This window comes from Schistocerca piceifrons, chromosome 4 (genome assembly GCF_021461385.2).
Source record: "Schistocerca piceifrons isolate TAMUIC-IGC-003096 chromosome 4, iqSchPice1.1, whole genome shotgun sequence".
NCBI classification, from domain to species: Eukaryota; Metazoa; Arthropoda; class Insecta; order Orthoptera; family Acrididae; genus Schistocerca; species Schistocerca piceifrons.
The window spans coordinates 499,604,727-499,626,783 of record NC_060141.1 but is presented as its reverse complement, the minus strand read 5'-3'; the positions used below and the strand labels follow the sequence as shown (position 1 = coordinate 499,626,783).

The 22,057-nt window shown below is 37.7% G+C and overlaps 1 protein-coding gene across 1 annotated transcript in view; it reads left to right on the top strand.

Annotated features, from left to right (window-relative positions):
* Positions 1 to 22,057, top strand: part of LOC124795020 (RNA polymerase-associated protein CTR9 homolog) — a 111,085-nt gene that overhangs the window by 52,769 nt on the left and 36,259 nt on the right. The window contains exons 9-12 of the mRNA XM_047258785.1: positions 10,992 to 11,200; positions 11,280 to 11,461; positions 15,912 to 16,092; positions 17,367 to 17,515. Coding sequence (XP_047114741.1) covers positions 10,992 to 11,200; positions 11,280 to 11,461; positions 15,912 to 16,092; positions 17,367 to 17,515 — 721 coding nt within the window. The remainder of the gene's footprint in view (positions 1 to 10,991; positions 11,201 to 11,279; positions 11,462 to 15,911; positions 16,093 to 17,366; positions 17,516 to 22,057) is intronic.

The window sequence follows — 22,057 nt, the reverse complement described above, 5'->3', positions numbered from 1 at the left end:
TATTAGTAATTTTCACTGCATTATAACCAATGTCAGATTACCCTCAAACTTTTTTTAGAAAAAAAGCACTGATTAAAACACTAGTATCATCTGTAAAAGTACCAATTCTGCTTAATGCATGTTAAATGAAAGGTCATTCACATATATAAGGAATAGGAATGGATCCAAATTTAACTTTCCTTTGTGATTCTTCCCCAGTCACAAAAATTTCTCTCCTTTCAGTATTGCTAGACTTATTGAGCACAACTTTTTGTATTCTCTTTTTTAAAGTATGAGGTTTGGCTTTTTAGAGTTTTTATAATTCTATAAATTTAAGTGAAGCATGTTGGTGCTGCCTCTAGCTGCTTAGTTATGTGAAATGACATTGCTAATATATTCTCTTGCTTCTTACACTAAACTATTGAATCCTGTTTTTGCTGCTACATTTAGAAAGTTGTTCAAAAAGTGCTTGCAACTTAAGAATTATCAGTAAGAACATTGCTATTTAGTTTGTTGTGGTATTTTGTACACGGATTGATTTTCCTGTCTCCTGTTTCACAGTATCCCATATAGTTTTAATCTTACTATCTGCATTTTATTTTCTAGCAGGATATGCATATTTCCGGACATTTTAATGACTTATTTTAAAATATTCCACTACTTTTTAAAGAATGCAAGTGACAATGGACCTAGACTTATTCTGGTCTCCATACAAATTCCCTCTCCCTCTTACGTGAAATTTTAATTGCTTTAATTATCCCGGGCTTACTTTTTTTCTTAATGGACTTTCTGGATAACTTTTTAGGAAAGCTATTTTCGGATGTAAACATAAATTTATACACACACACACACACACACACACACACACACACACACACACACACACTCATCCATTACCCACCGCTTTGATCTTACTGTTAAAACATTGTACCCTGCTCACTGCTGTGTGTGAACATTCCACAGAGCTGTAATGTAGCAGTGGCTCTGCTGAGCTGAATACACCACCTCCCATCTGATCACCACCATCAGGCTTGGCCAGTACTTGAATGGGTGACCGTCTGGGTATGCCACATAGTGTTGACAATTTTTTTCTTTGTCTTTATGGGAGAGGGGACAGGGCGGGTAGCGGCATGAAGTGCCTGATCATTCATGTCTGTGCCAATGTCCTGGCTTAAATTCCAAAACTTTCTGCAGTGTGTCATGAAGTGAGGGCTTGCGACACTGTGGGTGATGATCCATCCTGCAGATGAGGCTACGTTAGTGTCCACATGATCCATGTTTATGTTTCGTGAGTTTGCTGTTTTCTCTTGGTTTACAGCTCTCACGTCAAATGAAAACAAAACAGCTTTCTGTGACTGGGAGCTATCAAGTGAATTGAAATACATTCAGATAATTATGGAAGACTAAAATATGTTATAAGTTTCAGTTTTCTTATTTTATTTTATTTCCACATTATTGGCAATCCAGCATTAATCATCGTGCAGAACAATGAAGTTATTTTTGTTGGTTTGTGACAGAAATTTGGCTTTTATTAATCTTTTCCTCAGAGGCAGCCAGTTTATTTGAAGCAAAGTGTTTCATCCCACGCTGTTAGCTACTTTCAACTTTCAACTGTCTGCTGAATTTCAAGTGCACATTTTCATCTTCTGACATATACGGCATAATGCCACAATAAAGAACGACACTTGAGGTAATACAGCACTTCTATCCAAGAAAACTGGCGTTCTGAAAACCATGCTGAAAAGTTTAATACCAGGTAGGGGCTGACTTCAGCATGAATCTGGACAGATGAATGTGCACTTCACGCCAAATTATGCATTTTAATGAGGTTTACAGAATTCCAAAGCTCTTAGAATATTCTTATGTCCTGTGCCTTTTATGACATAATGTAAGATCTGTTAATCCCATATTTCAAATGTATGTAAGTGTTCACTTGAAAATGATGAACCAACCAAATTTAGTCAGTAGTATTGAATTTGTTTCAATTATTTTGACAGCTTTAAGAGAATTTTACAAATTGCCTTTCATGAAACACAATATTTTATGATCACAAGACATGTTTCAGCACTTGTCTGGTAAGTCCTCTAGGCTTGACGTTACTTCTTAATTTGTGTTGCTTACGTCTAAATTTACAGAACACCATTCTTCGGTAAATTATAGACTGTCAGCACACGATGCTTTATCATCGTAACTCCCACAGGGCTTTGTATTTTCTCCTGGAGTAGAATATAAAGTGCTAGACCAAGGATGTGTTCCAGAAGAACAGCTATAGTGACCGCCAAATTCGACGCGCCTTCAAGCAGAAGACCACACCACAGCCAACACCTGATGATGATCCACCGAAAGCGACAGCCTACATACCATACACGGGCAACGTATCTGGAAACATAGGCAGGATTCTAGGACGTCATAACATCAAATGCGTCTACCGCCCGCCGCCAAAGATAAATTCCCTTGTAGGGACAGTGAAGGACGATTTAGGACTCCGGAAATCTGGAGTTTATTTCATACCATGCGAGTGTGGGAAAGCATATGTGGGGCAAAACATTCGCATGATCGAGGAAAGGTGTACTGAACACAAACGGCACACCGATCTCCAACAGCCTACAAAATCTGCAATTGCAGAACATTGCCTCCAGACAAATCATCGTACGAAATACGAGAACACAGAAGTCCTGCACAACACATCCCGCTTTTGGAGCTGTGTATACAAGGAAGCAATTGAAATCCGGCTGCACGAGAACCATATTAACAAGGACAATGGATTTCAGCTCAGCCAAGCGTGGAATCCAGCAATAAAAGTTTTGCAGGAGCAGCGGAAACAGAGCACCCCACCCGCCGAAGGCGGCATGCGTACTGATGCCCATCAGTCATCTCGTCAGCGCAAGCTACCTCCACCACTGCGGCCTGCACGTCCCTCGGTCCATATGCGGAGTCAGTGGAGGGGAGAGGCGACAGGTGTATATACCACACCACCCGCCGGCCTAGGACGTCAGTCAACAGGAGTAACCTGATGATGATGGCACTTTACGCTGCTGAAAATTCGTTCTACAACAACCAGTCAACCCGGCTGCATGCCTGAGAGACCTTCAAGCATGTAGGATGGGTGTTGATACCATAGGTGAGGATTGCTTTCTTCCATTAACAAACGTAGTTGCTTGGTCAATTCAATATTACCAGAACTATTTGATCCAGCAAATGTTGGACTACCTTTTATTGATCACCTTCTCACTCTCTGTATTGGACATTGCAAAGCTTAAGTACTAGGATGCCAGGAAATGAGTAGAAAGGGAAAACAGTACCCAAAGAGCTATTGGGTCTCTAATCACATTGCATTCATTGACACATTGTTCTTATTTCAGCGTACTACCCTCGCACTCTTTCAGCAGTCCCTTGAATAGGGGACAGGTAAATTATGTTTGTGGCATATTACACGTGCTGACTGAGCACATAGAGCACTGTACCCAATTAAATTACACTGCAGATGCCTCAAAACTCTCAGTCAGCCTCTAGACAATTACCATAAGAAATACTTACATTAATTTCAGATCTCTCTGATGTAACCTTTGCTTTCATATTGAGAGCTATACTGCTTGTTCTGAACAGTCTCATACTACGTAACCTTCTGTTATCTTTCCACCCAGCCTCCAAGGACTTGCTGCTGTTGTCAGTGTTGCGTCGCTGGTTGCCCAGCAGGATATGATGCCCTGTGATGTTCCACAACATGATGTAGCATGGCAGAAGCAAAGGCCCACTGGTGCTGGGAGAACCAGTGGAAATGGCTTCTGGCACCCGGGTCACCCACACTAGTTCTTCTGACACCCTCTTCACAGCCTTGAAATAATTTCTAATTATTAACACATTTAGTCTGTGATGAAAACCACAATAATTTGCCTTGTTTTGTTACATTTTTACTTAGGTTTTCTTCATCCTGATTGTATCTGTATTGCTGGCAAAGAAAAGAAAAATAAAGTTGTGTGACATGAGTGGCTGGTATTATCACAACAATTAACAATAGTCAGCATCAGATTTGGTTGATCCAGTCTAGCTTGAAAACTAGAATTTATCAGGTAAATCCTGAGGGATTGATAATAGGACAAGTGAGCTTCCAGTAAAACTGAGCTCATATATGAATAGGTAAACTGTTCTCAGTTGCATTTTTATGAGTGATGGGATGCAAATAACAACAAAATATATTATTGTCATCACAAATAAGAAAATTAGTAATGGCATCTAACCAATTTATGCAGCATATCCATGCTTGCATGGTAATCTGAGGTCAGTCATTTCTGTTCTGTACTGACATTATGTGGTACGACCATGTATACACTAGGAAGCAACTATCACATACCTGTAATGTGTGACACTTGCTCTCTAATGACAGTGCAAATTGCTGTGCAGATCAGCTACCTGTGCATCTAGCTGCATAGGACTTGTTTAGTGGCAGTTTCTTGTCTCCTGCTTACCACAGAGGGTCTGCTTTCCAGTTATTGTATATGCTACCAGAAGAATTAGTGGGACTGGTGTGTCCAAACTTTTCTGCACAATGCAGGTCATTCTGATTATTTGAAGAAGACACTCAATACGGCAAAGGATAACTAAAGAAATAAACTAATCAGATGGATTTTATTTATTTATTTATTTTTTTTTTTTAATTGTGCCTACATCAATTGTAGTACAGCTATAGTTCGCTTCAACTTTTACTGCAAGTATAAATCGAATATGATTTCTGTAGTTCTAAAAGGAAGAGCCTCACATTGCAGGTTCATTTGCAGTCATGTGTTTGTCATCTATTGCTCCAGAAAGGGAGTAGTACTGGTACTACCAACAGGAGAAAATCTCATATTGGGACTGTGACAAGTGTAAGTATGCTGGCTGTCTGTGTCCCACCATACACCCAAGGCCTCCACTGTCTTATTATGTTATGGTGCCCAACCTGCCTGTCCCACATCACACCACCCTGCATTTCAGTATACATGCAACCTGTGGGCATCACTGTGCCAAAGTCATAAATTTGTTACATTTGCTTTTGTGACATTGAATAGTACACTTCTTTCAAACTGATTTAATAATGGACATTGTATTTTCTCCTACTGTCACAGCAGCTCATTAGAGTTTTTTTTCCATAGCAGAGAACATGAAAAATTAATCTGGCTATTCTAACATGTTTTAAAACAGCCATTTGTGCTATTTTATGATTTTGGTATAAATGTAAAAGATACATAGGACAATCTGCGAAGTACAGAAAAGTGAGAGATAATTGAGCCCCTTAAAGCTAGAGTAGTGTAACTCAACATTTTGTAATTTTTTAGTGGAGTCCGGATCTTATTCAGCTTTTGCCTTTCTGTTAATGGTGTAATTTGTAAATCACGTAGCAACCACAATTTTATGCTGTAAGCAAAGACAGCTCTCTGTTGACAGATGAAGTGATGTAGTTGAGAGGGATGAATTGTGTTCAGTGTGATTCACAAGTTATTGTGATAAAAGACAGCATCCTGGAATCAGTTATTAGGGACTATAATGGATCCAGTAGTAAATATTTTCCATCACACTGTCATCCAGTGCTGTTCAGTGTTCTATATTTTCTCATTACCTTATTACTTTACATCAAAATTAACAGTTTCTTGTCCGCAGCTCGTGGTCGTGTGGTAGCGTTCTCGCTTCCCGCGCCCGGGTTCCCGGGTTCGATTCCCGGCGGGGTCAGGGATTTTCTCTGCCTCGTGATGACTGGGTGTTGTGTGATGTCCTTAGGTTAGTTAGGTTTAAGTAGTTCTAAGTTCTAGGGGACTGATGACCATAGATGTTAAGTCCCATAGTGCTCAGAGCCATTTGAACCATTTTGAACAGTTTCTTGTGTATGTGTTAGTTTGCCAGCGTAAAGCACATCTTAGACATAAAATTGTTGATAACTTATACATTGATATGTGCCCAAATGAAACAGAAAATGCCTCCACATTGATCACCAACAGTTGGAAATTAACATTTTTCATGTGACCATAGCTGGAGGAATTGAAATAGTATGTAAAAATACCTTTAGGATGCCTCAAAATCTCTGATGTTAGAATGACTGGAGCCAAAAAAAGGTAAAACTTACAGAGCCTTCAGGTAAGACAAATGAGACAATTAAGTTCCTGGCAACAAAACTTCAGAAGAAAAAATGGCGGTAGTATGTGAACACATACTACTTCTTCATCATATCAGTAACACTATGCAGCATCCTACAACCCAAACAGAAGATATTTGCTAGAAAATTTGAATGTTTGACTCCTCTATAATTTGTACAAAGACTACTTCAAAAGTCAAGGAAAAGAGCCTGCTGCAGAAGTCATTTACGATAGAACACAGAGTTCAACTTGCATTTCCACGGCTATCCCAAGAACACTTTTGTACAGTGTGATACTTTTGCTAACAAATTCAAGCATTCAGCAGATGAACAACCAAAGATACAGCTTCAACAAGACCACGAATTGCATCTATGTAAGGCTGAAATGCTCGGGAGTCCATGAAAGTGCACACTGAAGAATCAGTTCATTATAGCTCTTGCTATGCCTTTACTTTTGATTTGGAGAAGACACTCTCCTTTCCTAGACTTGCTGTGTCAAGTAGCTTATTACAACTGTAATTTATATGTTTATAGTTTGGATTACAAAGAGCTATCATCAAAATTAGGATTTATATACTGCTGGATCAAAATGACTGGATCTCAAGATTTACTCTTTGGTCAAATACATCGAAACAAGATCACTGCCCACAAAACATGTTGTACTAAATAGTGATACTTTTACAGGACAGAACAAGAATTGGAGAATAGCCTTGACATCAATAAAAAAAAGTTTTAAGTGAAAAGAATAATACTGAAATCAAAGACCAAAAGTTCATGATAGTGACAGTTCCTCTCTCCCCAGTGATGGTGATTTTGTCTTAGCAGAAAACTACAGGAAGTTACAACAGATATTTTATCCCAAAGATTGGTACAATATTATTGCCAAGTCAAAGGGGGACAAACAATGATTTCTTGTCTGCGGAAAAGTGTTGAAAGTCAGTCACCAAGAGAAAAAGTAATGATGAGAAACATCCACAGTCATCGCTAAGGATGCAATGGATTCAGTATCAAAAGAGTGATACGTTCACACTCTTTTTTGAGGAAACTCTTTCACAGGTATGGGATTTCACTAGTGGATCTAGGGTTTAAAAAAACTATACATATTTTCTCTAACATAACTCGAGAAAGTCAAAGCCTTGAAAGTCCAGGCTGAAATAATAATGATGTGGAAAGGTAGATTGCTACTTACCACATAGAGCAGGCACTGAGTCACAGGCAGGTACAGTCAAAAATAACGCTAGAAATATTATCAGCATTCAGAAGTAGAGCTCTTACACATTCACACAACTCTCACAGCACCTGGAGACACTGACCATGTATATGTGAGGCTGTCTCTCTCTCTCTCTCTCTCTCTCTCTCTCTCTCTCTCTCTCTCTCTCTCTCTCTCTCTCTCTCTCTCTGTGTGTGTGTGTGTGTGTGTGTGTGTGTGTGTGTGTGTGTGTGTGTGTGTGTTTCCTATTTCAGAAGGAAGTATTGTTCAAAAGCTTAATATTTCAGTAGTGTTCTTTATAATGACTGTCTGTGATTCACCTCTGTGTGGTGAGTAGCAATATGTACTTTATTGTTGCTATACCTCTGGGAACACTGTGCCCAAAGACCTCAGGCTGTTACAAAAGAGAACAACAACTTGAAAGAACTTTTCTCTTCATTTCACTTGTTCTTCACCACTACGTTCAGAGTCTTCTTTCATCTGATGATGCTGAAGACATTAAGCCAGTGAATGGAAATGATAGTATTCATGATGAGTAACAAAGATTATGTAAGTGCAGTATTGTTGACTGCCACGTATGTTTTCATAGCAAAAACATGTTACCTGTTTGTATCACAAGAGGTGTAACTTCATTTTGGCCCTTATGTCACAATTATAATTGGAAAAAAGTATTGAAATTGTTAATTTGGGATAGAAAAAACTATTCCAGTAACATACAGGGTGTACATAAAGTCCAGCAACACTTTCAGTTATTCATCGCACAAGAACAAAACATTGACATATGTCATTTTGAAGGGAAACCCTGAAAGTTGTTGTTGTTGTTGTTTTCCATGTATACTGCTGCAACATAGTATGGTAATTTGCCGATAGTCAGTCCTGGTCGCAAATATGGCGAGTTCAGGTGCGGAGCGAGCTTTCTGTGTGTTGCAGTTCATGAACTGGCCTCCCCGGTGGGGACACATTGAAGATTTGGTGTATGTCCCATCTCTACCACGCGATGTAGCAGAGCTCCAGGAGAGAATATGGGAAACAACTGCCACAGTCGATGATGCCATGCTAGGATGGGTATGGCAAGAATTCGATTACTGTATTGATGTCTGCTGGGTCACTCATGGTTCGCATATCAAATCTTTGTAAAAAAACTTTCAGAGTTTCTCTTCTAAATGCAATATGTATGACATCTGTACAATGTTCAGTTCTTGTGCAATAAATAATTGAAAGTGTTCCTGGACTGTGTGTACACCCTGTATATGATTAAAAAAAACTAATACAAAAATACTGTTGAATCCTAGTAAATATCTCAAAACAAGAATAGTGTGTGTTACACCACGTGGTCTCTAAAGGTCTGATTTGCTATTTAAACTTGCACCATGTAAAGTATTTAATTTGTAGTATTGGCTACTTGAGCTGAAAGGCTGATATTCTTGTTCATTTTGCAAGTGGCAGAAATGATGGATTGAATGCATTAACTGCAGCAGGGACAAAATGTAATTCATTTTAGTAATATTGGATCTCCAGAAAGTTCAAGGGAGTTTTGTGGGCATGTTAACAACATTGCAAGGCCATGCAAAATGAGCTGTATGAAGTGATATGTCTCTGTTTAGTGTGTCTTTGAAAAAGAATTTCGTTGACTCTTAATTTCCAAAACTGTATCTACATCATTTTAAACCAGCTCACATTGTGATATAAATGACTGCTTTAGTGTAAGAATGTCTGCAGTTAGTTTATCTTTGAAAGGGGAAGGGAATGGAAGGGGATTTGTGGCAGCACCTTGCTGACTTCTGTTGTTAACTGTTTCAAATCCAGGATCACAGCAATACAAACGATTTTATATTATATGTAAACATATTAAGCTGATTTTGGAGTTGTCTGTATTTTCAATTTCTGTGCTTTACTAACGATATACTTTCTGGTAGTTTGTGCGAACATGAGGCGCACACACACACACACACACACACACACACACACACACACACACACACACACACACTGATCGTCCATTTTTGCAATAACAGGGAATTTATTATGATAATCTTAAATATCCCTCTTTTTACAAGTCATTTAAATGTTAAAAATATTTTTAATCAGCCCATTTTCTACAATACCAAATCCTTCAGTATACCTCTCTCAATGACTGAGATCTTTTCTTAAGCGTATCTCCCATGAGAAAGATAATTTCTAACCACTTTGGAAGGAGGAAGGGTAGCTGTCATCAGCACCTAAATTCCAAGTAGAGTTCACTGGCCAATATTATCTTCTTATCTAGACTGTGCTAGTGCAAATAAAATACAAAATCCAAGATCGTTCTTTCTTTAAATAGTTAATATGAAATAGAAATTTGAAACACATTTAGTTGGTACTGCAGCATTTTAAAAGTTTACAGTTGGCTCGAAACAGCTGGATTTTCATTGTTTATTTGTTTTTCTGTGTTAAGCCTTAATTCGCTTGGCGTTCTGTTTCCTACCGCACAAGAATTTTTGAACTGTCTCTCAAAGATCAAATCTAGCAGTATGTTTCTCTAACCCCCCCCCCCCCCCCCCAAAAAATCACCACCACCACCACCATTGACCACAGACCACTTTAAATAACCAACCCTGCAAATGTCTTATTGTTGGTTGCTTTATCACCTCTTTGTTCATTGTTGCCACATGTTGGGGTGTGTTTTTTTCTTTAAATAGAGGAAAATGTCAATGATACAACTCAAGAAATAGACAAAAAATATGGTGATTTGCGATAGCCAATGATTACAGTTCTGCAAGCAAAAGGCTCATTCAGAGGAAGAACTTCAGTACAACGGTGGTGGAGTCCTTTCTGTTTCGCCAATAAAATACTTGAAAGGTTAGTTAAAATAAAGTATGTTCCGAGTGGTGGTAAAGTAAAACGTAGAGCCCAGCACTGAATGTCAGTTTAGCACATTTTCTTTTTGTACCTGTAGAGTGCAATTTTTATGTGCAAGTTTAAACCCTGGAATTTACTGTATATGAAAATTTACTAGCTACAGAGATACTATAATTTTTCAGGGTGTAAACTTCAGTTCTCTAACAGTTTATGTGTTCAATTTAAATAACTGCACAAAAATACCTGATTTTGTATGATAAAAAGTAAAATAGAGCGGGCTTTATTTAGTGCAGTAAAATCAACAGGAAGCATTTAAATAACACTTACACAATTGTAAAAATAAATGTTATGTAACATGCATTAAATTTTCTGATGATATTCCTTCAATTTCGGTTTAAGCGTAGGGTTCCTCGAGTTCACACTTTATAGTACGTATTACAGAATAGTCACTTTGTGACTTATGGGTTAAATGTGTTTGAGATATGTGGTATGTCATTGTATGGAAATGCATGCCCTGTGTGAAACGGATTTTCTAAGGTATAAATCTGAAATAGGAATAAAGATATTTGATACCAGTTCCAGTACATTGTTGTGTTTTATGTATTGTTATGCATAAAGAAAACTGAGTATGAACAGTAAAGGAATATTTGTTTGTGTTATTTGTAGTTATCATGTTTTCTACATGGCTGATGTAATAAAAGTTTAACTCCTCGCATTTAATTTGCTGTTTTGAAAATGTTGCAGGTTTGTGTGTGTGTGTGTGTGTGTGTGTGTGTGTGTGTGTGTGTTTAGTAGTAGTAGTAGTAGCAGTAGTAGTAATACTAATAGTGAAAAATATTATCTAATATCTCTTTCTTCCAGATTAGGAAATTTGGAAGAAGCAAAACAGAACTTGGAAGAATCATTAAATAGATCTAAAATTGAAGCAGAGCAAGATCCAAAATATTACAATGCAATAGCAGTAACAACAACCTACAATTTAGCAAGGTTATATGAGTCGCTGTGTCAATTTGATCGAGCAGAAAAACTTTATAAGGACATCTTGAAGGAGCATCCAAATTATGTAGACTGTATGTGGAAAATTATTGTAGTTGTTTTTACGGGTCTCACTGGCCAATGTACAAATTTTGTAACCAATTCCCATCTCAGGTTATTTACGTCTTGGCTGCATGGCAAGAGACAAGGGTCAGATATACGAGTCTTCAGATTGGTTCAAAGAAGCACTGAGAATTAACAACGAGCATCCTGATGCGTGGTCATTAATGGGAAATTTGCATTTAGCAAAAATGGAGTGGGGTCCTGGCCAGAAGAAATTTGAAAGAGTTCTTAAAGTGAGTGGATGAGTATTGATAATTGATAAAATTACAAAACAGATGACATACTTATCAAGGTATTTAAATTCTGGCTTTCGCCACTGTTAGTGGTACAAGTGGTAGCTGCATAGTCTGAATTTAAATCCTTAATAATTGTAAAGCAAACGTGGACACTGTGGTCACAAAAATGAAAAATTCTTACTCTTTTAATGGACATGCAAAAATCAATATTGGTTTTATCTGTTCTAACAGTTAAGCTTACAGATTTCCCCTTTTGAACACTGTGAAGTTATAGTATCTCGTGGCTCTTCAGTTAAACGCCATTGCAACATTTGCTCTGTGGAGGCAATTAGCATTTATTTGAGATATGAATGAGGAAACTCGAGAGCAAACAGAAGCAGTGCTGTGGCCCAAGTGCCAATATTCAGAGGCCTATGTGGCTCGCTGCTGCATTTTGTATCCTCTTTAGCTTCTGTGGTTTCCAGTGGATCACGATGCGAATAACATATTGATTCCCAGTTTAATGTGAATCATACTTGTGTTCTTACCCAGCATAGTAAACATTGCCTCAAATGATGTAGCTTGTGTTTTGAGCTTGCCAATACTTGTCAATATGTAGCCCATTGACTGCTAAAGATAGAGGCAGTATCATTTCATAACAATGACCATAGATTTTGTATTATTGGTTTCCAAGAGAAGGTTGTTTTGTTAATTGTTTATCAGTTTAATAAGAGTGGTCAAATGTATGTGGTATAGGCTCATTGCTAGGTATAATGGCTAGTAATTTTTCAGATAAACATTAATCATAAAAAAATTCTGTACAATCTCCAGTAAAAGAGTAGTGATATTTTTTTTAATTCAATTTTTGTGACTATGCAATATTGATGCTTCATGCCAACATTGTTCTTGTTCACCATTGTCATTTTTATAGTGTAACAAATAGTTTCCCATGTTATTAGCTTTAAATTACTTCTCTAAAGATAAAATATAAATTTGGCCCCCAGAAATTCATAAACTAAATTAGAAGTATACCTGAAAAGCTTTTCCGTTTGTAGATTACCTGAAAATTAGATTTTTGTATTTACAAATATCTGTTAACATTTTAAGAAGTAATGATCATTTAAATAAGCCTCCCATCATTCACTTCATATTAACTGCTGTTTTTCAACATTAATCAATATAACCACATGATTGTTAAGCAGATAGCTGTAGATGAGTAGTATTCTTACAGAAACTAGAACACTTTCCTCAGTAACTATTTTTTTCCTGCCACATATATAATACACTATTTTTCTGGTCCTATTAAGTGCAAGTAGTTTATAACAAGTGCCTCTGACAAATCGATGGAAGCTGTTCATCATAGGTGCATCTCTGTGGTAATGTGTGTTTTGAGCCATTTCTCACTTCTGAGTCCTTCTTCTTTGTCTTCTTTTTCTTTTTCCTCTTCTTCCTATTCCTCTCTCTCTTCCCCTTCTTCTTCTAGACAATATCTGAGGAACACATTGTGTTAATCTATAAATGTATGGATTTCTGGTTAACTGCCCCATCTTCTTCTGCAAAATGTTTGTAAAAGATGTTTCAGAAAGACGTGGTAGCATAAACTAATTCAGATAAGACATTCTGTATGACTGTTGTCCAATTGTTATTGGTAACAGACATGTAGCTGTTAGAATGTAACTCAAATAATGCTTACACAAGATCTAAAGCAAACCGAAAGCTCAATGTTGATTTTCATAAATTCCACCTAGACTTCATAGCACTTTTGAATTTTCTTGTCTTATATGTCTTGGTGAGGTCATCTTGGCATTATTTTATAATGGCAACACTATTTTTAATAGGTGAAATCAATTCTCTCTTGCATTTACTTTTTGTATGGAGATTTCGCCTTTCAACCACCTCCACAGGCAAAAATCTAAAGGGGCTTGGTCAGGAGACTGTGATGGTCCAGAATTGTGGCCTTCTCACCCAGTTCATCTTCCCGGGAAAAGTAGGTTTAGATGATGTCATCTGACAACTAGAATGTACAGTGGCCCCGTAACACTGGAAGAACATACCTATTCTTGTAGCCAAGGGAACATCTAATAATGCTGGAAGCTAGTTTTGAAGATGGACCAGTGTAAGACAATGCTGTTAACACAACAGGCGTCTGTCATACCACACTACACATTTGCAGCAAAGTGTTCTTGAAACGCTTTCTCCTCAAAAGCATGTAGGTTTTCATCAGACTACCAATGTTAGTTAAGAGTCTTATTCACACTGTCGTGAATGAAAATAACTTCACCAGTAAGCAGTATTCACAGATTTACTCAGCAAATTGCATGTAGCAAATGATGAAATTCCTGTTGTTTACCTTTTTCCCCCACTTGAAGGTGTTGTACCCACTGGAAATGACAAGGATAGATGCCACATATGTAATGTCACATATGTTCTTGTATGTAGAACACCAAAACATGTAGAAATATTAAATTGTTGTTTGAGGACTGTGGTTACCAAATAAATAGCATCTGCTTCTTCAACACTCATTTCATTTGGACATTCAGATGAAATATGACTGCTGGGCACTGCATTAGTGTCACACAGTGTAGTCAAAATGCGAGTAAGCACCCTCGAGTCTGGTATTGTGCAGTTAGAAAATCATGTACTGTATTCAGTACAAATAGCACCAGCAGCTTTTGTGTTGTAAAACATCCACACAAATTGCATATCTGAATACCCATCATTTGTAAATATGTGTGACATGCTTTAAAGATACAGTAGAATTGACCAACAAATCACAGTCACAGTTGAAAAATTCGATTATGTAAACTCAGGCACAACTTTATGGCTTGAACTTCATAGCAAAGTGCCAGTCGATAAAAGGACCCATAGAAACTGCAGTACCAACACATGTAATAAACAAAAAATGCACGCATTCCATGGCCTCTGCCCAAATTAGTCTATGCTACCACCACCTAAATATTTTATTGTTCCTATGGAAACACTCTTATGTTTCTCGGTTGTATGTTCACTCTACTCACTGAACAAAATAATCTTGATGTTAAAAGCTTGAACTGTAGTGGATTAGGATTTTTGATCTTTTCCAGCTTGTTGGTATGCACAGTATTCTGAATTGCTTGTGTATCTCAGACTACAATAGTCATTATTATTCAAATTTGTTCCTTCCCACTTTGTCCTGGTTGCTGTAGTAAGACCTTTGGTCTATCTTGTATTTTGCAGCTAAGGCACAGAGACTAGTAAGAATATTCACCAGTCCTATGAAACATGGTGAAAATTATAGCTTGCTCAAAGACTGAGTTCTAACAGAATCCACACCCTGCAGATGAACTGTGATTTGCAGCATTTAAGTATGGTTATGAAGATGATCTGTAACAAAGGTCAAAACTGGTAATCCAAATATATATAAAAAGTGAGCCAGACAGAATATGTTTATGTTTGCTGTATTAAAAGTGGTCATGATGCCCTCAGACATCATATCTACAGTTAGAAAATTATAGCTGCCATGCAACAATATTTAGATGTTAGCTTCATTTGGAGAAAATGACCTGTGTGTGTTGTAAATGAAATTTCACTTATCATCTTGGGGTAAGGAACAGAAGAAAAGCCAAAGACTTTCAATCAGCTTACTCTATTATTTTTCTGTTGCAGAATTTGAATTAAACTGCTAAAAAAAGTATTGCACTATCTGCATATCAACAAACATTTGTAGTCTTAGATACAAAGAGAGAAATGCATGAGAGAACAAGCTTCATGGAAAAAAAATGTAATAATCAAAATAAAGGCAGTTTGTTCAAAAAAGTGCATCTTTGCAAATTTGTAAATCAACTCTGCTGCTGGTAATATGTTTTGACTGTGCAGCTGGACAGAAGGTTAGAGGATCCTGTCCTGATACCAAAACAGCCCTCAAATTACCATTGATAACTATGAGAAGTATCAGACATCACTGAGCTGAAACAATACTAACTCACTTCCCTGCTGAGTCTGCATGACTGTATATCTAAGACGTGCTTTGGTACCAGGCCATTGCACAATTTTCTGTGGCAGTCATTAGGTATCTGACAAATCCTGCACTTGTTGGTAATAAAGCCTGACAAAATTTATTCGTGCTCCACTCCTGGTATTCCATTGCCCATGTTATTTATGCTACATGGTATGGGCAGTTTTAGACGGTTGTTCATAATGAACACATCGAGGCAAAATTGGTGGTGAAGAGACAGATATCAAAAGTTTAAGTTAAAAATCTAACTGTACTTTTTACTACCTGTGCATCATAACTTTAAAGAAGTATCTATTACACTGGCCAGTAAATTTAATTGTGAGTGGTAAAGTTATGATCTGTCTGCAGTTGATCTTTTATTAACTGGACCTTTAGGTATTTGGTGTCACGAAGAATGCAGTAAATTGTACGAGTGCATTTATCATTACATCTAACACTGCCAAGATTCTGACAGTGAAACCTGTTTTTCCATAGAATCCTGCTACATCAGCAGATGCATATTCCTTAATTGCTCTTGGTAATGTATGGCTGCAAACTTTGCATCAGCCAACGAGAGACAAGGAGCGAGAGAGAAGACATCAGGATCGTGCCCTGGCTATGTACAAGAATGTTCTTCGGAATGATCCTCGCAACATTTGGGCTGCCAATGGTATAGGTATGTTTTTCACACATTGTTTGGTAGTCCAATGTATGAATTTATTTTATTGTTTTGTGAATTGACATATTTCTGTTGAAATTGTAGTTAGCCATCATTTGCTACGAAATAGTATGAAAGGATTATATATAGTTATACTGATTTCTCACCACAGTATTGCCGCTTGCTGATGTAGGAGACAGGTAGGGTTTCTAAAATGCATTTTAGATTATTATTATTATTCCGTTATTTTGACATTTTTCACAGTTTCAATTCCAGAGCTTAGAGTAATTTAAGGTTTAGCTATAAGTGACACTCTTTGATAACTGCTACTTGATTTCTGCTATGAAGTACAGGGCATGAAATTAAGACACACAATGTCTTACAGTACTGAGCAACTATAGTTGAGCAGGCACCTTGTTTTGCTTTCCCTTCACTGTTTCTTTTATAACTTTTCCTAACATACTAGTTAATCAAACATGTGTTGTAACTGTATGTCGCATGGGGTTGCCAGTAAGCATTTCTCAGTAACCGTGTGACAATAGTTTTGGAAACTGAACTATTAAACTTGTATGTTAAGAAATGAAAATGATTATTTAAACTAATCAGTATTGTTAATGAGCAGATTATGTAAATGGTTTAAACAGGTTGTTGTTTGTCTTGACTGTGCTGCTTAGACACTTCAGTTCTGTAATTTATGAAGCAGTATATTTTACTGCAAATTAATTTTCAAACTGTGTTCTTGATTTGAGAATATTTTCTGTACACACAAAAAAATTCAACTGTGTTAGTAAATATCCATAGTTATGGATTCTTCCATCACTTCTTGTTAGGGCAGTTCCATATTTAAGGCTGATTAATAAGTAAAAAAAATCAATGGAACAAAAACAGTTTACTTATTATTCAAAATTAAATATCCTTAGGTATTTTTGTCTTCTTTACCATTGTCATTTTTATACCTTCTTTAAATTTGTCTGTGTGTGTGTGTGTGTGTGTGTGTGTGTGTGTATGTGTGTAGAAGCAACAGCTGTAGGAGAGAATGATGATGCTGGTGATTCGACAGTCCCTAGATACAGCAGAAGAATACAATAAAGTTTCAAAATTAGTCTTTGATTACTTCAGTCCATGCTGGATGTATGTATTTCTGGTGTTACTTAATATGAACAGTTTGTGTATTGGAATACATGTCATACTATTCATTAAAAGAAGAAAAAGAATCCAGGTTTTGCAGTAAATGCCCTTTTCATTAAAAGAAGAGGTCATATCATTCAGCGAGCCTTCTGAATTTTTTACAGGGGCTGTTTTAGCACACAAGGGATGCATCAATGAAGCTCGTGACATATTTGCACAAGTAAGAGAAGCCACTGCAGACTTCTGTGATGTCTGGTTAAACATTGCCCACATATATGTAGAACAGAAGCAGTATGTTGGAGCAATACAAATGGTGAGTGTGCAAACTTACTTATATGTAATATCTTCATTTACACAGATGTATGGAAAAGTGATTTGTAATGCCGAAAGCTTAATATTTCTAACTGTTTAACAAATGAGACTTAATTACAGAAAAGCTACTGCAGACACTGACGTTTTATTGTTGTATTAGAAATTTGTGTCTTGAATAATAGCGCGCTCTGTGTGGTAAACCCATCTGCTTTCCTTCTTTTCTTCTTATTAATTTATTGAAAATACGGTTAATTTGATGCTTGTACAGTTCTGCTGCTATTGAATGTCTTCATGTGGCCTTTGGATCTCTTATTAAACATCCCGTAAGTCTTCAAACTGTAAACATAATCTAGAAAAGTACAAAGAATTGACAGTTAGATGCAGAAAAATCGTGTTTGCTCAATTGCAAAGGCTGAAGCAGGCTTTATACACAAGAACATGATTGTTCTCATGCTTGTGGAATTTTTATCATTTCCTTCATCAAGAGAAATAAAAACCTGGACCACTCAAGTGATGGGTTTCCTATCTTCATTTTGAAAAAAAGTTAAAATACAAGTGTAAACAGAAAAAAAACTCATTCAGTTTATAAACAGAGAACCTACACAAATTTCCTTCCATTGGACAAAATGAAACAAAAATAATTTGCAAATAATAGATGGGTGATTAGCCAGTATTAGCAGATCAGGCTACATGTGGGATAAACTTTAAGGGAAAAAAGAGGGGAGAAAAATACAGGTATTGCAAAAAAGGAAACATTACCACAAGCCACAGATCAGAAGAAACACAAGGATCCAGAAGTTGCAGTGGGTTCATGTGCTTTCCAGACGTAACACTGGACTAATTAACATTTAAAACTTAGAGAGTACTGATGGTGAACTGTTGGTAGATAGTAGGTTGGAGATGAGGAGGAAGCTCAAAAGTTTACAGACATAAAATTGAAACAAAGAACACATTAAACAGAAATAGGATGCAGATAAAACTGTGAATAATAAATGAAAAGGGGTGAATTTTGAAACATGTGACAGGCAAAAATGCAGATTGTGAGAAAAATGAGAGAAGAAAGTGGCAGAAGAGTATGGAGATGCCAAAAGGGAAGAGATAATCATATATTAAAATCAACTGCCTTCTCTCACAGATGTTATTCTCTCTTCTATGCATGTGTACTGCCAATTGTGGATCTGAACATGATACTGACATAGTGCATTGCACAGTTTTTCAAATAGGTCACATACACGGGTAAGAGATATGGGGTAAGGAGGCAGCATAACAATTATACTGTGGAAGATTCAGTGGATAGTACAGAATATGCTTACACATGAGCTCATCATGGTAGTTTTGGAACACAAAATTGACATTACATTTAATTAGATGTTTTGTAACATAACAAATCTGTTTTCCACATGGTCCAAGTCTGGAAGAGGAGGCAGTTGCCAGGTTGAAGGAAGGTAATGTTTTTTTAGTGGGCTTGTTGTGAGATGGAGTGTTGTGATAAGAGATATCAGTATTGAAAATATTAATATGGATTTTGGAGAAAGGCAGTATGAATTTTGTGAGAAAGGAGTAGCTGAACTGCTAAAGAAAAAGAAAGGGAGGTTCAGTTCAGTATGAAAAATAACAATATGTTAATCTAGACTGAATCAGAGGGTGCCAGCCATTGGATACCAACAAAGCAGCCTCCATGATGCTGGTTCAAGTGATTGGCACAGAGGATGCCACATATATGTTCATCTGGTTATATACCTTCTTTTTTGAACTTAATTATCTCTTGGGAGTGAAACCATTATTATTAAAAATGAAGTTGATCAGAATGACAGAAAAGTATGCCTTAAATTTACAATAAAAGGGCAACAGACAGCAGTATGTCCTGCAGACCATGTACATGCTGAAGATTGGTACAGAATCATGTTGTGTCGTACTAATCAGGAGGGTATTTGATAATAGTGGAATGGAAGAGACTGAGGCTGAGACAAGTGTCAAACAGGGAGGTGGACTTTCACCAGTTTTGTTCAACATACCATTGGTTGAAGTGATCGGACAGTGGAGAGTAACAAACAAAACAAAAAAGGTACCAAAGAGAGAATATGACTCAAGTGGACTGTTTGCAGGTAACATAGTTAAAGTGATTGAGAGGGAAGAAGATAAAAAGAAACGACTCAGCAGTGTGATCAAGATAGCCAGAAGGATAGGAGTGGTCATAGCCTACAAGGCAAAGACACTGGATACCATTGTGGGCTGGAAAAGACTAGAAGGATCCCTGTGAAAGATAGCGAAATTTAAACATCTGGGAGAATATAGAACAGGAAGAAATGGGAGCAGTGAGCAGACAGTCAAGAGAGGATAAAGAAGATTGGGAAAGACATGGTGTGGATGTAAAACTCTTTTAGAGTTGGTGAAAATGGATGTGAAAACTTTGGGAACAACTGTGTTACAACACAAGTACAAAATACGAAGTAATCAGACCGGAAATGGTAGGATTCCCAGGATGTGATGTAAATGGATACAGACAGAATGACCAAGATACTGTGGAAGACAAGATGAGAGACAGAAATTTTCTTTTGGGACTCTGGAAGGATTTGTCTGACATACGACTCGAGGTGAAAGGGAAGGAAAACTGGAAAAGCAAGTAAATGCCTAGCACTGTGCCAGAGACCAACAAAAGAAAAGGGTGCTGACAAAGATTGGAGTGCCATCAGGGGAACATGCAAGAGAAGAGGATACTGAAGATCTCAGAAGAAAAACTAGAGAGAAGGAAAGGGGTGATATTCTGGGACGAGAAGATGAAAGAAAACATTCACAAAGGTGCTACCCATGGTCTTACAGAGACCGTAACAAAAGGACGAGAAAGTGATACTAAATTTAGTTAACAACTAGTTATTCATCAAAAAAACAGAAATATTGCAGCAGGTGTATGTTTAACCAAAGCAAAACCAAATTTGATGAGGAACAATATTATTGTGTACGTTCAAAACTCATTACTATTAACTCAGAGCCATGGGGTTTCCCCCCAGGGTCTCAGCATTTGGTTGCTGGGTACAGACATGATGACCCCAGGTTCCTGAGCTGAAGATTGGTAAGTGCCATCAGTCCTCTGTTGCTGTAAGCTCTGGGCAAGCTTCAGTGACCACCATGCAGCGCAGCAGTGGAATGTTGTGTGTTTTTGGGATCAGGGACGTCAGCTTCACTGCCTGGACCCTGAGCGAGATGTGCTACATGCTGATGAGGTGATTGGCTGTTGAGGTAAATTAGTCTCTAGCATGAAACCTCTGGGTCACCCAGTTGTATAAGTCGTGCTTGGGCGTGCTGGGCTCTGCCTGAGTCGATGATTGTTTCCCTAGCGTCTCGTGGGATCCCTATGGAATGGTCTCATTAAACTACTACTCCTGACATGGGTGTACTGTCAGGTAGTACCTACACCCATTCATCAAAAAGAGAGCTCGGTTGATCAGTCCTCCCAAAAGAAGTCTCAGAATCATAGTAACAGGGTGTTAGTGTGCGATAACTCTTTTATTGTAATCAAGAGAACGAGGGACTTTTGAGAAGATATCTCCTTTCTATATTCCCAAGCACTGGAAGGTATTGTTGGATCCCTAAAAAGTGTCAAATGACTTCATAATGGAACACTTCTAATTGAAACTGCTAATTCAATCCAAGCATCTAAGCTTCCGGGATGTAAGGCCTTAGGTGACTACTCAGTTGGGGCTCAGTTACATAACACACTTAACTTTAGTAAGAGCATGGTTACCTGCTCTGATATAACGGAGGTGGACCCCGTAGAGTTAGGTGAAGAATGAAAAAATATGAGTGTCACAGAAGTGCAGAACTATATGAGGAGAGTCAATGGCAAATTGGAAAAATCTGCAACATTTATTCTAATGTTCAATACTCCAGAATTTCCTGAACGTATCCTTGCAGGCTGTATCCATCTTAAGGTTCGCCCATTTGTTCTTGGCCCAGTGTGATGCTTCAAATGTCAAACATTTGGCCATTCCACCATGGGATGTAATGGGAGGCCTACATGTGGCAATTGTGGAGGCTCAGCTCACGGGGCAGTTTTTGTACACTTCCTCCGAAATGTGTAAACTGCTACTGGGATCACCTAGTGTGGAGCAGAAAGTGTGAGGTTTACAATGAGGAAAGAAAAATTCAGGAGTTAAAAGTCAAGAGACAGATACCCTACAGTGAAGCTAGAAAACCTTTCAAAGCAATGCAATCTCCAATTTTTGCTTCTTCTTTTGCATCAGCCCTTAAGATGCCAATCGCCAAGTGTGATGCTTCCAAACACACTCAGACCACATATCCAAGAATGAGCACATGCACTTGTCAGTGTACCTGCTTGGAACAGAAGTCATTCAGAAGCTGTTGGCAATGGGCTTACTACCTAAACCGTATACCACTGCCCGTTGTCAGAAGCCTAGTAAGCCATCCTCTCAACCCAAACAACCATCTCCTCCCATAAGTAAAGAAAAACATCATTTGAAAAATAGTTTCAAGTTGAAGAAAATGGTAGTTAAACCTTCAGATTGGCAAGCTCTCTCCCTCTCTG